Raw genomic sequence first — 18,503 nt, forward strand, 5'->3', positions numbered from 1 at the left:
CTGTATTTTGACAATGTTGAACAATTTTACTGTATTGCAATGATTTTTTTGCAAGAGCTCTCCAAGTACGATTCTCATGGGGGCCCCATAAATTTATTTGGTTTCGATCGTCTCTCTAGAAAAAGGTTCGTATATTTCAATCAAAATGCTCCTGGCGTAGAAATCGTAAGTAAGAAAACTGAAACTCGACTAAATCGAAATGTTCGATAATTCGACCTTTTTAATGGCCGCTCCAATTTAGATTTCATATTATTTGGTAATGTATGTGCCCTGGACCTCTATTGCGATAAGATGACCTGGCCGATATTTACTAGACCTACATAGGCCTCATTACCATGTATGAGGTTGTCCAGTTACTGTATGCAGTAATATCACTGATGTACGGCATGTGCAAAATGTAATTTGTGACGTAAAATACTCTTACTGAAAGTCCATTGTAACTCATCTTATACATATTGCTATTAAAATAGGATATTCATGTGCAGGACCTCTGGCAAACGTTTATAAAAACACTTCATTGATCATTTAATGAAATATAAAATAGGTTAATCATTAGCATTCCTTTTTTTTTTTTTTTTAACTATAATTCTACGTCCCTTTCGGAACCAGATTTAACTTATGTTAAAACTTACTTGCCATAATAACTTGTAACCTTAATCTTCAATTGTTGCGAATTTAAAAACATAAACGCAAATGATTGCACAAGATAATAACAGAATATGTACGTAAATATATAACACAACTTATTTAAAAAAGATTTTACACAGCACACAAAACCACACGCCATTTTATCAAAATGAAACCGATTCCAATGCAACCTAGAACAATTTCGGGGATAAAAAAAAAAAAAGAACTGCTGATCAGAATACTGAAGTTCTGAACAGGCACAAAAGTAGTTTGCATAATCGATTCTAGGCCTACCTCGAATGAGTTTAATGTATTCTTTCTTATTTCACGATAGAACCAGTCTAATACATATATATTAGACTGTGATAGAACTCCGGTCAGAATGTTCCTTATTGGTTCTAGCTGGTCTAGTAATAAACAAGTGAAAGATCCTTCAAAGAATAAAAATACTGTCCCGCTCTCAGAAATGTATTATTCAAGGTTATGTTTTATGGCTCATATGATGGACAAGGTGTCCAGGTTTTGTTTTAGTGTTTCAAGGTGAGCGCCGCAAGAGATGCGATAATCGTAGACGCGGTGCTCGAACTCCTGACTGAATAATATGTCAGGTATCGTGGCTACGCCATCTTCGCTCATTTCCACTTCGTATAGGTCTCACAAAGACAATGAATGCCATTTAGTAAGCCCAAAAGAAAAAATCGCAGAGAATAATAACAATAGCTTTTATTGCACACAAATGTGTACAACCTTCAACCACTTTCTATTTGTTCTGGAGATCTCGCAGAATAAAGATGTTTGTGAAGTATTGGTGGAATAATGATAATTGAGAGGAGAAAAGGAAAATCCTCTAATACCCGCTTTGACCACCACAAATTCCTTCATGGTGTAGACGGGAATCGAACAAGGGTCTCCGCGGTGGAAGGAAGGCAGAGACGCTTCTAACCACGAGCGAGTTTTTTTAATTAGGTTATGTAGCGACGCTGTACCAACTACTAGGATGCTTGGCGTCGTGCATCGGTCTGCTGATCCGGAGCTGCGCTCGGGCATGGGTTCGATCCCCGCTCGGATCTTTTACAACTGTAAGGCGAATATCAGGTAATCTATGGCGAATCCTCGGTCTCATCACTTTTTTAACGACGCAGTACAATTAACTTATACACCGTAGACGAAATTGATCGTGATATGGTATTTGGCGAGATGAGGCCGAGAATTTGCCACAGTTTACCTGACATTCGCCTTACGGTTGGGGAAAACCTCGGAAAAAACCAAACCAGTTAATCAGCCGAATCGGGAATCGAACCCACGCCCAAGGCAAACGCCTCTGCTGACTGAACTACGCTATCACAAATTCCATCGACGCTGAATAACCTAGTTGGTACAGCGTCGTTAAATTACTGAATAAAGGAAGAGTCGATGATATTGGTGATAGCGAGATGGTATTTGGCGACATGAGACCGAGGATTCGCCATAGATTAGCTGACATTCGCCTTACGGTTGGGGAAAACCTCGGATAAAACCCGACTAAATGATCAGCCTAAGCGTGATTCATACCCACGCGCAAGCGCACCTTAGCGGACAAACGCAATATCGCCTGAACTACGATGGTACCTCGTACTGTGTTAAGTCAGGGAATCACAATGGTCATGTAATGATCCCATTTTAAAATAATGTTATATGATATTTATATTACTGCTTGTTCTGTATGGCTGTGAAACTTGGACTCTCACTTTGAGAGAGGAACATAGGTTAAGGGTGTTTGAGAATAAGGTGCTTAGGAAAATATTTGGGGCTAAGAGGGATGAAGTTACAGGAGAATGGAGAAAGTTACACAACACAGAACTGCACGCATTGTATTCTTCACCTGACATAATTAGGAACATTAAATCCAGAAGTTTGAGATAGGCAGGGCATGTAGCACATATGGGAGAATCAAGAAATGCATATAGAGTGTTAGTTGGGAGGCCGGAGGAAAAAGACCTTTGGGGAGGCCGAGACGTAAATGGGAGGATATTAAAATGGATTTGAGGGAGATGGGATATAATTGTAGAGATTGGATTAATCTTGCTCAGGATATGGATCGATGGCGGGCTTATGTAAGTGTGGCAATGAACCTCCGGATTCCTTAAAAGCCAAAGTAAGTTGTTATATGATGAGTACATATTAATTAAGAATTAATGATGAACCATTAGAACGAATATATTGTATAAAAGACCTCAGTGTAACTTTTATTCATAATTTCATTTTTCATAATCACACATTAACATAACAAATAATGATGGAAGAGTGGAACAGAGAAAAATTCTCTCCGGCACCGGGATTTGAATCCGGGTTTTCAGCTCTACATGCTGATGCTCTATCCACTAAGCCACACTGGATTCCCATCCCGATGTCGGATCGAATCCTCTCAGTTTAAGTTCCACCCCTTGGGTTCCCTCTGTTCCACTCTTCCATTATCATATAACGCAGAATTTCTGCACTGAAATGTCATATGTACTTTGGTACATCGTAATATACTGTATAACAAATAATGCTTTAAAAAATTAGGGATTTATTATTAGGAATTCAAACAAATTTACAAAACATTTCGACTACAACACTTCTTTTTAATTGTATATGTGTCCACAACTGTGGAGTAACGGTCAGCGCGTCTGGCTGCGAAACCAGGTGGCCCGGGTTTGATTCCCAGTCGGGGCAAGTTACCTGGTTGAGGTTTTTTCCGAGGTTTTCCCTCAACCCAATACGAGCAAATGCTGGGTAACTTTCGGTGCTGGACCTCGGACTCATTTCACCGGCATTATCACCTTCATTTCATTCAGACGCTAAATAACCTAGAAGTTGATACAGCGTCGTAAAATAACCCAATAAAAAAAATAATAAAATAATTGTATATGCGCTAAATTGGAATATTTCCCAGTAATTTGGTCTCCCACTTATAAATCACATAGTAATGAAATTTAAAATATTCTAAAACGATTTTCAATATACATTTAAAAAAATAACATTATTCGGCCTTCCATAACAAAATTTCGTGCAACAGTCTACTTGCTGGGACAAAATTCTGGCACACCAGATATAACCTTGGCAGTTGCGGACATCGTTAAACCATGTAATTTTAAAAAATCTACTTGCTGGATTTAATTTAACGTCTCTTGCCAGTTGTTGAATACTTGGTGAGAAACTTTTATTGTATTAAATATTCAACGGTCTACTGGATAATAGTGAAATATTGTAACAAATGCTACTTAACACTATAACATCAAATTTAAGAAATCGACAATTATTATATTACAGGTTTGAGTATTTCTTATATTGAATACAAATCTTTTCTTATTAAAATACTGAAGATAGTCGATTTAAAATAATATTGCTATGTATTTGTCACTCTTTCATTTTCACTTTTACATTTATTTATTTTTATTAAAGTCTTCCTCAACTTGTGAGGTTGTCACATAACAAAAAAAAAATTATAAAAATAAGATTACAATCGTTTTACAACATAAAAAGAAATCAGCAATTAGAATGGAAATATAAATACAGTGATCAATATAAAAATGAATGTGGTAAAAGTCTAAAGAAAGCGATGCTGGTACTAGAAAGGTAGCTCAGGAAGTGGAATAAAGATGTCATAGGATGTAAATTGATAGCTTCAATGACTCATCTTTAATGAACACAGTTGGTGTTTGAAAACATTTACAGAAAGAAAGGACACGAGTGGTGATGGTTTTTCTTGATATTAGTATTTATCTCTCCATTTTTTTTCATCACATAAGTAACTACAAATTTTCTGCCGTCTATTGTAATTGGGGCTTTGCCCTGTTATAGATAAATAATAACAAATGATAGTCATTTACGATAAGTTTCATATTACAATACGACTTTGGTAACTAGTCAAGTATTCTAATATGAAGTTACGATATACAACATTTTACCCACTTTGATAAAAAATTAAATTTTACATAAAGTTTTTTATTAGTTTTGAACATGTCTTTTATAGAGATGCGATTGTATTATTAATAATTTCTTCCTGCAAAAGGCGATTCGTTTATGTTTATTTTATTAATTTTTAACGCGATAGGTTTTTGTTTATAACAGAAGAACAGCAGCGCTAGGAGAAATAAACAAACATTGTTAAAATGAGTTCAAAAGAGGATTAAAATATTGAAAATGTTGCAAATTCTGTATCATCAACTGCAGGAATTAATATAACAAATTGTGAACATATTGTTGTCAAAGTTTATAATAAATAAAGCAACTCTATTTTATCTAATTTAATGTGGTTCACATTACACAACCAGTTTGATAATAGCAGTACACTTGTATTCAATCATAGTTTGTGGACTCGGTTCCCCAAATTCAGCAACTCTGACAATTCAGCTTTTCACTAACATGGAATGTTGCCACTCTTTGTTAAATGTGAGATATTTCATAAATCTGTTTTCCTCCGCAAATTCTCTCGTAGCACTTTCAGCAGTCTGCTGTTGAATTTCCAGCTCGCAAGAGGCTCTCTGCAAGGACTTCTGTGAGGGCCAAATTGAAACATCTGATGTACAGCTCAACAGTCATCAGAAACTACTGAAAATCCGGTTATTTTCTGCGGACACAAACAACTGAATGTGGCAAACTAGTTATGCTTAGAGGCTAGATCTATATGCATTTAAAAAGCTTGAAATATTCATGTAAATATACTCTACAAAATCTTAAAATATGCACTAACATACTTACTTAGTCGATCCTCTTCTACTTGATTGTGTAGACGGCTTACAGAGAAACTTCCATCTTATTCTATCCAAAGTAGTTGTCACTGCTACATTGCATTCAATTTTCTTTGCTCTCATTAGGGCTTGTATTCTGTCTTTTCAAGTTTGTTGGAGTCTTCTTTTGGGTCTTCTTTTCTTCTATTCTTGCTTGCCAGGCCATTTTAGCATACCATTCTTTATTCATTCTGGCTCAACATCAATACCAAGCTAGAAAACCTAAATGACCAGCATGTTAATACTGTACGAGATTACGACACTATAAGAACTCGTTGCTTGTCGGAATTGCAAGTGAGCAGAGATGAGTCTACAGGATCCGTGAAGCAATTAAGGCAACATCTTCGGCACCATGAATTTAAAACCTGGTGTGCATACCCCCAGAAGGGAAAAGGAGTTGTATTGTTTGAAGAAGTACCTGCAGCCAACTCGTGGATCATCAAGCATGAAGGATTATCAAGTTCTGAGTGGAGAGAAATGCTAAAAATGATTGCGATGGTGGCACCAGTACATTCTCTCCATGGTCGCTCTACAGGCACAACCCACTGTAGGCACTGCAGTGAGTATGAAACTTTACCACATGTGCTTGGGAGTTGCCCACAGGGAGAAGTACTCAGAATAAAACGTCACAACATCATACGTTCTATGATCGCAGATGCATTTCGATCCAAAAATCTAGACGTTCACGAGGAAGTTCATTGTATTGCTGATGGTGGAAGCAATCGTAGGATCGATATCATAGCTATAAATAGAAATAAACAGACAGCCGAAATAATTGATCTTACGATCAGATTTGAAATCTCAGCCACTCAACCATGTGAAGTGAACGAAGAGAAAAAGAAAATCTACGAGCCCACAATTCAGTACCTATCAGCAAAATACAACATAGAAAAAATCACAGTTACCGGTCTCTTCTTCGGAGCAAGAGGCACCATTTCGAAAGCCTTTGTAAAGTGGAGGGAAAAATACAAGCTGACAAGAGATCTTCAAGATGCCATCATCACCACCATAATAAAATTTTCTGTAGCGATATTTCATCAGCATCTTTATGGCGTACATTCAATTTAAATTACACTTGGTTCTATTTTTTTTTTCTTATGTCTTAATCACTTTTGTCTGAAACCTGTTTATATAATTTTTCATTTTAAATTTTATTGTGAGCTATTCTGTGTCGCAGGGCAAACCAAAATATTGGGACAGACCAATAAATTAATAATCTATGAGTGCAGCAGCTCCTAATCCTATAATACGAGGTCGGACAATAAAGTAATGAGACTGATTTTTCCCATCTGATGAGGCAACCCTACAGCCTCCTACCAGAGATATGTTTGACCTTGATCCTTCCTTCACTCGAATTCCAACTGGCACCACCTTGCAAGCCGTAAGTGTGGAGTAACCGTTTGATTAGACAAAACTGACATATTTTTTAAAGTAGAAAGTTCAAGCTTTGAGATGACATAAAAAAATAATAATAATAAATAATTTTAAAGAAAAATTAAATATACAGTAAAACCCCGATAAGACGCTGTTCAAAGGACCGCGTGTAAACCGTGTATTAACCAGGACAGCGTTTTAGGCGGGTATGCTAATTTTGACTTATATACAGTATCTATTAGCATTTTTCTTTATTGAAATACATGATTCATGAAAGGTAATACAGTATTACTCCATTATGTAATTACTGTAAAGGCTCATTCACAATGAAAATTAAACATAACGTAAACATTAACATAAGCACATAAACATATGCCACAAACTTAAGTAGCCAAGGCCTATTCACAATGAAAATTAAACATAACGTAAACATTAACATAAGCACATAAACATATGCCACAAACTTAAGTAGCCAAGGCCCATCCACAATGAAAATTAAACATAACGTAAACATTAACATAAGCACATAAACATATGCCACAAACTTAAGTAGCCAAGGCCTATTCACAATGAAAATTAAACATAACGTAAACATTAACATAAGCACATAAACATATGCCACAAACTTAAGTAGCCAAGGCCCATTCACAATGAAAATTAAACATAACGTAAACATTAACATAAGCACATAAACATATGCCACAAACTTAAGTAGCCAAGGCCCATTCACAATGAAAATTAAACATAACGTAAACATTAACATAAGCACATAAACATATGCCACAAACTTAAGTAGCCAAGGCCCATTCACAATGAAAATTAAACATAACGTAAACATTAACATAAGCACATAAACATATGCCACAAACTTAAGTAGCCAAGGCCCATTCACAATGAAAATTAAACATAACGTAAACATTAACATAAGCACATAAACATATGCCACAAACTTAAGTAGCCAAGGCCCATTCACAATGAAAATTAAACATAACGTAAACATTAACATAAGCACATAAACATATGCCACAAACTTAAGTAGCCAAGGCCCATTCACAATGAAAATTAAACATAACGTAAACATTAACATAAGCACATAAACATATGCCACAAACTTAAGTAGCCAAGGCCCATTCACAATGAAAATTAAACATAACGTAAACATTAACATAAGCACATAAACATATGCCACAAACTTAAGTAGCCAAGGCCCATTCACAATGAAAATTAAACATAACGTAAACATTAACATAAGCACATAAACATATGCCACAAACTTAAGTAGCCAAGGCCCATTCACAATGAAAATTAAACATAACGTAAACATTAACATAAGCACATAAACATATGCCACAAACTTAAGTAGCCAAGGCCCATTCACAATGAAAATTAAACATAACGTAAACATTAACATAAGCACATAAACATATGCCACAAACTTAAGTAGCCAAGGCCCATTCACAATGAAAATTAAACATAACGTAAACATAACACGTGTGTGGAAACAAACATACCGAATCAACAAAACTACAGAATCTATTACATAAAAATGGAGAATTGCACAATGACTGACGATGTAGCTATTCAATGTATGTTTCTAATAACTACAATGGCATCAGTATATGGCTTTCAATACTTGAAATCAAAGAAACGGAGATGTAAAATAATCAACTTTTCGTCATATGATTCCATGTTGCGCGCCTAGCTATCATCACGGCCAATAGATCAAAATATTGCCTGTAGGCAAAGCCCATGAGATGTTAAACAAAAAGTGAAAACACGCTTTCCGCTTGTGCACTGTTTCCAAATCGCATAAACATAAGCATGGAAGTTTGGAGTTTGCAAACTTTAATGTTAACGTCTTATGATTAAGATTAAGTTTATGCTTATGTAATTCATTGTGAATGCTTTCATTAAATAACATGGACACAAGGTTTTATGCTTACGTTATGTTTACGTTTAATTTTCATTGTAAATGGGCCTTAATGTACGTTAAAGACATTTACGATAATGTACTTAATTCTTTCGAAAAGGGTCATTTATAGTTGTTTGCTTGTGCGTGTTCTCCAAGTCCTCATGTTTATCACACTTCACTCTTTTGCGCTTACACCCTCCCGACGTCGCAGCTGCAGTGATTCAGTCGCGATGTTTTATTATCGTCCTTAATGTCGATGCTCAGATTCCTAATGAATCAGAGAGTTGTTTCTGATTAAGAGTACTGTTTTCTTCGTACAGTTGTAAGATTTCCAATTTTTCCGGCACAGAAAGTGCTTTTCGTTCATTGTAATCAGATTCGCAAACACTTCAATACACAAAGGACAACAAAAATTTCCCAGAATTTTATTACGGTCGTTTGAAGAATGTTGTTTGAGAGAGAGAGGATTAGGAAGAGAGTGGATTATTGTAACTGTATGTGAGCTGCACAGGTAAAGGGGCGAATAAAAGAGCGTAACAAGAGGATGGGGTATTGTATAGTATGAAGGTTTAAATGTGCAGGTAAAAGGTCGAATACCAATACTTTTCAGGTTAATGGCACCAGTGAGTTCAATGACCAAAATGTTTCATTGCTGAAAATTACATCGAAAATATTCCACAAAAACAGCGTATTATGCGGGACTTGAGCGCAACAAATGGGGTATTTTATAAAGGCGTTTTATATGAAATGTGCAGGGACTGAACAAAAAAAAACATATTACACGGGATAGCGTAATAAGTGGGCGCGTCTTACCGAGGTTTTACTATACTTAAACAATAATCTAGAATTTACTCACCCACTAAAATTAAAGACTCGTTACTTAATAACAGAAAAAAATTAATTTAATTGCAACCCAACAGGCCTATTACAAAATTGTATGTGTTAGGATTTCATACAGCTTTCCTACTCTTTGAAAGTCGTTTGGGAAACAATAATCGGAATATTGATGTCAAATATATTTGTAACAAACTGCACATGATTATAAAACTCAGATAACACACTTTATACAGCTGAGTATATTTCACACAAAACAACCATACCTATATACAAGTCACACAACATGTATGTTCCTCCCTCGAAAAGAGAATTTGTACAACATTTTATAACAAAACTGATTCACTAACTGTGGTGCACTTTCCAGCATGATGAATATTTCTCTGCAATATTATATTTAAAAATGGAAGAGTGTTTCAAAACCAAAATAACAGCCTACAACAATACTAATTACATATTAGTTTTGAAGTCTTTTTTTTTAAATTACGAACTTAATACCATGGTCACGGGGGGATGGATGTGTGAATCCTCAGTCCATGCATATCCTTGATTTCTTCTTTGAGTGCCTGAAGAAAACAAAATAAAAATATTATTCACAAAAATATGTAATATTAACAAAAATGTTTCAATTAAATGCTAGTTAACACTAATGAAATGTCAGAATTTTGAAGACATATGAAAACCCAGTTAAAACATCAGTGCTGCAATATACGAGGCGTGTTCTTAAAGTAAGTTCCGTTTTCAATTATTGCCGTCGCATCGCTGCAATCGTCATTTTGCGCATGCATGGTTAGTTGTGATCAGTTGAAATGTTTAAAGTGATCGAGCACCCCGCCGACTGTGAGATGCGGTCTGTTATCCATTTCTTGAATGTGAGAAACATCAAACCAGCTGACATTCATCGTCAACTTTGTGAGGTGTATGGTTATGATGCCATTAGTGATGGAATGGTCAGGAGATGGGTTAGGAAGTTCAACAAGGGCCGCGTCTCTGTGCATGACGAGCAGCGTACCGGTCGGCCATCTTTGATCAATGACGATATGGTGCATGCTGTCGATGAAAAAATTCATGAGGACAGGAGGTTCACAATTTCTTCGCTTTCCTTGAATTTTCCACAAATGTCGCAGAGCGTTCTCTACAAAATTGTGACAGATTGATTACGATATCGAAAATTGTGCTCACGATGGGTACCCAAGATGCTCACTGAGGAACACAAAACCAAACGAGCTTCCAGTGCACTGAGCTTTCTCACACATTACAGTGAGCAAGGTGATGAGTTTCTTGACCATATCGTGACAGGTGACGAGACTTGGGTGTCTCACGTGACACCTGAATCGAAGCAGCAATCTATGGAATGGAGGCACACTGCACTGCCAAGGAAAAAGAAATTCAAACAAACAATGTCAGCACGCAAGATCATGTGCACTGTTTTTTGGGACAGAAAAGGAGTCCTACTCATCGAAATCTTGCCTCGGGGTGAAACCATTAATAGAGAAACCTATTGCCAGACCTTGAAGAAGCTCCGTCGCGCAATTCAGAACAAGAGACGTGGGATGCTGACCGATGGAGTTGTGTTGCTTCATGACAACGCTGGGCCACACACAACTCATGACACCCAAAATCTCATCTCGAAATTTGGCTGGGAACAAATTGATCATCCTCCCTACAGCCCGGATTTGGCTCCGAGTGACTTTCATCTCTTCCTGCATCTCAAGAAGTTCCTCGGTGGTCAACATTTTGATGGCGACGATGAAGTGAAAACAGCAGTGCGGGAGTGGTTCGCATCACAATTCTATAATAGGGGATAGAAAGACTTGTGCCACGACTCGATAAATGCCTCAATAATGGTGGAGATTATGTTGAGAAGTAATTGAAATGTGGGGAATACAATGCAACAAAAATGGTTTGCAAATATCTTCCCGTTTACTTATTACACCCTTTTGGAACTTACTTTAAGAACACGCCTCGTACTAAGTTTTAATAAAATGAAAGTCAACAGGCTTCATTTAGTATCAATAACATACTTCATTGTAACAACACAGACTTAAAGTTCCTGAATATCTCAGTGACTCTAACGTATTACAGGATTCTTTGGAAAAAGCTACTTCAAAAGAATCCAAATTGAAGGAACTTCAGACGTTATTTAACAGAGACAAACAACTAAGATTTGAGTTCTTAGAGTCCATAGCTGTAAAGACTGAAAAGCACGTTCACTTTGATACTACATTATCTTCACAGACAAGACAATATTTAATTTATCTGTAAGTGTAAATTTGCATGAAGTATAAGTAGTAACTTGTAGTGTGTATTAATCACTGGTTACATAATACGAGGGCTATTCAGAAATCAACTTCCGATTGGCTACAAAAAAAAAAAAAAAAAAAAAAAAGACACAAACAATGTTACAAACTATTTATTCCCTGGAAAATGTTCCTGGATAGTGACATTATTTTTCAACATAGTCGCCATATAAATTCAAGCATTTGTCATAGCGTGGGACTAGCTTGTGTATTCCTTCTTCATAAAAGAACGCCGCCTATGTACTCAGCCAGGTTTTCACTCTGTCGTCCATGAGCTCCTCGTTGTCACTGAAGCACTGAGTGGTTAACCAGTTCATCTTGTGAAAGAGGTGGTAGTCGCTCGGCGCCAAGTCTGGACTGTAGGGGGGATGTTCGAAAGTTTCCCATGTGTACTTATCCAATAAAACTTTTGTGTGAGCAGCAATATGGGGCCTTGCATTGTCATGGAGAAGAATCACACCTTTGGAGAGCAATCCGCGGCATTTATTTTGGATTGCTCTCCGAAGCTTCTTTAGCATTTCACAATAAACATCAGCTGTTACTGTGGTCCCAGGCACCATAAACTCTGTCAACAATACTTCTTTTTGATCCCAAAAAACTGTAGCCATCATCTTTCAGTTTAAAAATGTTTGTTTGAATTTTCTGGCTTGTACGGAGATTGGGTGTGCATCCACTGCTTTGACTGTTCTTTGATCTCAGCATTCACGAACTGTACCCATGTCTCATCTCCTGTCACCAATTTGTCCAGAAATTGATCACCATCATTGTGGTAACAATGAAGGACATTAAGGCCGAGGTCATTCTCTGAGCTTTATGCTGATCAGTGAGATTTTTCGGCACCCACCGTGCACAAAATTTGTGGAAACCTAACCTTGCTGTAACAATTTCATAGAGATTTGTCCTTGAAATTTGTGGGAAATTTTCAGAAAGTTCAGAAATTGTGAAATGACGTCTTTCACGCACAGTTTGTTCAATTTGTTGAACGAGTTCCTCAGTCACGATTGAAGTCGTCCTTGACCTCCCTCATTGTACACATCTTCACGCCCATTCTTAAATTTTCTGCACCAGTCCCGTACACCACTATCACTCATAATATTGCCGACACAATCAACAGTGAATCTCAGCAGCGTTAACTCCTTCTGCATGAAGAAATCAAATAACTGAACGCACCTCACAACTCATGGGACAAGTAATAATCGTGTCCATTATCAACAGCTGTTTCTCACAGACTGCTGAACAGAAATGAGTGCGCAATGCATGGGAGCATTATTACATCTTACTCGTGGCTACAGCGCAAGCACCATCTTCCTGCAATGATCTATAGCAATCCACAATCGACAATCAGAAGTTGATTCTCAATATAATAATAATAATAATAATAATAATAATAATAATAATAATAATAATAATAATAATAATAATAATAATAATCCGTGGTGCTACAACCCTTGAAGGACCTAGACCGACCAGCCGGCTGCTGGCCTCACACCCACATGCCAAAGCAGAGGTGGACGATCATCCAACCAGAATGGAGGTATTGTCTGGTTAGCACGATGATCCCCCCAGTCGTCGTAGTTGGCATTCGCAACCGGATTTCGCTACCTATCGTATCTTCCCAAGTGCATCACGATGCTGGGTGGGGCACCAGTCCCATACACTGGCCGAAATTTCATGAGAAAATTTCTTCCCTCATGAGGGCTCGGACCAGCACGCATTCCATAACGCGAGTCCTAGGCAGGATGCCTTAGACCACGACGCCATGGCACGGGACTGATTCCTGAATAGCCCTCCTAAATACAAGTTGGCATCCCTGATCACACATATAACCGATTGCTCAGCCTTATAGGCTTTGCCGACAACTTTTATCAATTTCACTATGCTGCCTTTTAGCTACTGCATAAGAAATAATGTTATAACTATCATCTGAATTGCATGGAGCAACTGTACTTCCATCTAGCGGTTGTTTCCAATCGACGGTGGCAATTTTGGTGGTTGTTCTCTTCCACATGCTACCATTTTTAACACTGGGATGGCCAATCAGTTATATATGTGATCTGGACTGGTATATAGCAGAAGAAATGCAGCTCTCCAAATGGTTCCCACATAACACATTTCTGCCACTAGGTGCAATGTTTCACATCACACATTCATAGCAGAATACTTCAATTACATTGACATTCGGAGCATTTAAAGGATTTAAGGCTGGTCCACAATAAACAGGGAACGGAAACGAGAACGCAAAAATTAAAAAAATTCATATATTTAAATGTGAGCATTCAAAATTAACGAGAAAGCTTACCAGGAACAGGAACGCGATGGTTGGCGAACTTTTAACTTTGCCATTCTCGTTTCCTATCACAGCCCACTAGATTCATTCTGTTATCATAAAACTTTTTCGTCGTCATATATTTGCAACAAAGAGGCTGTGACGTAATTTCTTCTTCAGTCATTGCTTGTAACTAACCCATAAATTCAGTAGAATCACTTTCCATATATGCTACGTGTATATGTGTCCAGCCTACCACGTGAAGTGAAGTCTTAAATATTCCGTACCATAAATTTTGAAGTTGGTTAGCCTGTATTTAGGCTGCCTGGCTTGTACTCATGAGGGAATGGCATTGGTCAATTAGCCTATACACAACATCAGAATGCGTAATATCGACTTTACATATCGTTATTGACATACATATGGATATGCATAGCCGTTCTAGTTTATTGTGAATAAAAAATCTTTATGTTCACGTCCTCCACTTCCTGTTCTCATTCCCAGTTTATTGTGGACCACCCTTACTGTTACTCATTAAATGCCTTGTTTATGGATAACGGATGTCACTTCCCAACTTTCATGTCTCAAATATAAATATATACAGGGTGAACTGCACATGATGTCATTAATTTCAGAGGATTATTCTTTGAGATATTTCAAACAAAAAATGTAATACAATTTTACTCGTTTTTGCTTCCTTTTCGAGATGAAAATTGTTTTATATGAAACCTTTCATATCGTGTTTTGGGAAAGCCATTGATTTAAATCCCAATATACTCTGTCAATTTAAGAAAGCATGTATCAATGGCGGCTCCAGCATATTTTTTAAGAGGAGGAAAGAAGTTAACAGCACAAAATAACACCTTCTTGAGAGAAACATGCTACGAATTAGCCTACATGCATACTGTACATGTAACACCAGGTAGTGTTAGCGTTGGCCTTCTCTTTCGTATAGTAATAATCTTGTAAACTGAGTTTCCTAAATTGTCCAAATATGTTTTCACTTCCATTCATTGGTGGATAATTGCACAAATTACAAGGAAATTCACAAACTCGCAGCAATTTTAGCGCACACTACAGCATCACACGTGTTGGTAGAGACTAGCTACTAACATATAACCAGAACCGTTTTATGGAAGAGGGAATGAGAAATAATCTGTTAGGAAAGCGAGAACACTGCACCCACTCACATGGTCTGTATTGCCACATGTACATTTTACAAGTTCAGTATCACATGCTTTTGAAGAATGTCAGTTCCTGTAAAGTCATACTACCATTATTGCTCAAAGCTGCAGGGGCCGATTAATTTTTTTGTGTTAAAAATAATGTAGTTTGGAGTACTTTCAAATTCAAATACATTTGTACAAAACTGACAACTTGGCTGTTGTCCTATCTAGTAGACAATGAATGGAAGTGAATTTCAGGGGCCGAAAAGATCTGCGATACTAACGTAGAACTACTTCCTCTTTGTTTTATATAAATCTAACTTCAGCTTTCAGACATCCTCGAAAGTTTCAAACCATGAGTAGTAGCTTATATAAAATGCAATGAATAATATATTTTGATTTATGAGTTAAAAAAAGTTTACATGGTGTCTTTCATAGCTTTGCGTTAAAACTGTTTTTATTGTGTCTCCTCCTAGATGTGTTATAGTCTGGTTGTATGCAGCATCGTTAGATGGCAGCGGTAGCGAGTTTGCTGCAAGACCAGTTGGTTTCTATTTCCCGCTATGCTCTGATTCAGAGGAGGATCTCCTCCCTTACTGTTCATTCGGTTGCTTTAAAACTCTGCTTCTTTCTCTGGCCGCTAGTGCGCTGTTGTCTATGTGTGTTAACTGCAGTAAAGGAGGAATGGATTGACTTTCCTCCACACAAACAATCTCGCACCTTTGTCACAGTTTTCTAGGAGCACAGGAGTGCGCGTCGTTTAAAACTCGATCAACCGAGGTTTTCTTACAGCTGTGAACTTAAAAATTATCGAATCTTCCTCGAATTTCAAGGCATATATTTAATTTCACATTCACTTTCAAACGAAGAAAAATGTGAGGAGGACGTTCCTCCCTTCCCTCCCCCGAGAAACCGCCACTGGCATGTATTATGATATAGGATACTAAACCAACTAGAAAATACAAAGAATAACATTCTAAGACTGATAACAGGTGTAGTTAAGACAACTTGAGATGCTAATGTTTATTTTAAATTTTTTGGAAAAAAAAAAAGCCCCCCCCCCAAATAATGACTGATCTTCATACAGAAATGGAAATTCTGCATGTTTGCAAAAAGGAATCTTATGACATTATACATTAGACGAATTTCATAACCAACAACGAGCAACCTTTGTACGTCACAGAACAAATAATTCCCAATACCCGTAAATAAAGTGTCCTCTCTTTATCGCTTTGAATATATTTACCTCATTTATCATTCGATGTTGCTTCACTATGCTCAAGCCCTTGAATTCTGCAGTTTCAACCATAATTTCGAACATTGCTCCACAACCACCTGGAAAAGCACATACCATCATTAATGCAAATATCTCAATAAGAAACGGTCCTGCACTTTAAATTAAAGACTAATGAAACATTTGTGCTTCTTTTACTGTAAAAAATCTTGCACACATTAAGTTAATTTCACACTTTAAGGGAAAAAGTACACCTTTTGGTATTATAACACAGGGTTGTCATGTTTTGGCGGGAAAATTTCAGTATACGGATACCTCACTGACAACAATTATCTTAAAGTACTAAAAAGAGCAGATGTCTGTATTTGTCGAATGCGCATCATCATGCTTACAAAAGGACAACTTTCAGTGCCAATAATTAATTTTGTGTGCACAAAGTTGGAATTTTGGAGTAAAAGGGAAAGGAAGGCATCCGTGTTCTGAAATTTATCCAACATGGGATTTTACTGGTCAGCTGTCAAATTTGGTGTTCACGCTGACGAATTTGACTTGGTCAGATTATGTTTATTTAATTTCCAACGATTACTACACATTATGTTATGGTAAGTAAAAAATGGGATAAATTTCAGAACACGGATTCCTTCCTTTTCCTCTTACTTCAAATCCCAACCTTGTGCACACAAAATAAATTATTGGAATTGAAAAGTGCCTTTTCTTAAGCATGATGATGCGCATTCGATAAACGCAGACAAATCGGCTCTTTTTAGTATTTCAAGATATAGTTGTCAGTGAAGAATCAGTATACTGAAATTTTCCCAAAAATTGTTTGCTAATTGACCACAGCAACGAGAAAAATTGAGAATGTTTTGTAGGTACCATAACCTCCTTGATCTGGTATGAAGAGAAACAGACGCCATAATCGACGTATTACGATTAATAACATAATGTAAAATGAAAAATGAATTCGAATAATGAATACTGTAGCTATATTCTATATATAATAAATACTATAAGCTAGAGAATGAAATTCATAGTCTAATAGTAATACACAAAGTCTAGGTACCTAACCTATACTTATGTTATTTAACGTTCTTTTGCTTGTGTCACATTATTTTGTCGGAAATCCTTTATATCTCACCTGATATATCAACAACATCAATTGTTTTTGCTTGTGGAAATTGCTGCTTCAAAATATCCTTTACTTTCTTTTCCGTCGTGTTTCCAAGAACTGCTTGTGGACCTTTCCATAGACGTGAAAGAAGCTGAAAAATAAAAAAAACTTACAATTATTACTTATGTAACGTTTAAAACGTATTATTCCTGACCAAAAGGCAAAAATACAAACCGAAATCGAACGTGAATTAATACTTTTCGGTAGTTTACTCATTGTTTCGTGAAGGTCTATAAAATTTTTGAAAGTTAGCGCTTTTCTACAGTCATTTTGTTTTCAATGTACAGCAGCCCAAGCAGGGATACCAACGCTCTGTCGCTAAATTGAACCTCGAAAGTCGCATCTTATGCCCCCCTCCCCTCCCATCCCCAAAAAATATCGATCAAAAATCGGTACTACTCAGAATCCGCTGCTCGTTATGGCCGAATATGACCAATGTGAATAACGTCCTTTATCCTTAATGAATGTCTTGCGATGTCATAATAAACAGCTATATAAAAAAATACATACATACATACTGTATACTGGATCAATATTAGGTCCCGTACTTTTTCTAGTGTTTATAAATGATCTTGCCCCCGTAATAAAAGATGTAGGTCATCCCATATTATTTACAGATGACACAAGTATAGTAATTACAGCCAATAACTCCAACACATTCCAATCTTCAACAGAGGAAATTCTCTTCAAAATATGTGACTGGTTCTCAGTCAATAAATTGGTATTAAATTGTAACAAAACTAACATAATTCAATTTAAATCCTGTGCAAATTCAACCTCGCAAATTTCTAGCGCAATAATTAACAAAAGATCCCTATTAGAAACAACGACAACCAAATTTCTTGGCTTAAAAATCGATAATGTGTTA

At 36.7% G+C, this 18,503-nt stretch overlaps 1 protein-coding gene across 1 annotated transcript; it reads right to left on the reverse strand.

Moving 5' to 3' along the window:
* Positions 1–9,662: 9,662 nt before the first annotated feature.
* LOC138699442 (bolA-like protein 3) lies at positions 9,663–17,964 on the reverse strand. The gene is made up of 4 exons (XM_069825309.1): positions 17,810–17,964; positions 17,603–17,726; positions 16,477–16,565; positions 9,663–10,064 (listed from the first exon to the last, which is right to left on the reverse strand). The coding sequence occupies exons 1-4, from the start codon at positions 17,849–17,851 to the stop codon at positions 10,002–10,004; spliced, it is 318 nt and encodes a 105-aa protein (XP_069681410.1). The 5' UTR covers positions 17,852–17,964; the 3' UTR covers positions 9,663–10,001.
* Positions 17,965–18,503: the final 539 nt, after the last annotated feature.

The sequence above is a fragment of the Periplaneta americana genome, chromosome 5 (assembly GCF_040183065.1).
Source record: "Periplaneta americana isolate PAMFEO1 chromosome 5, P.americana_PAMFEO1_priV1, whole genome shotgun sequence".
Lineage (NCBI taxonomy): Eukaryota > Metazoa > Arthropoda > Insecta > Blattodea > Blattidae > Periplaneta > Periplaneta americana.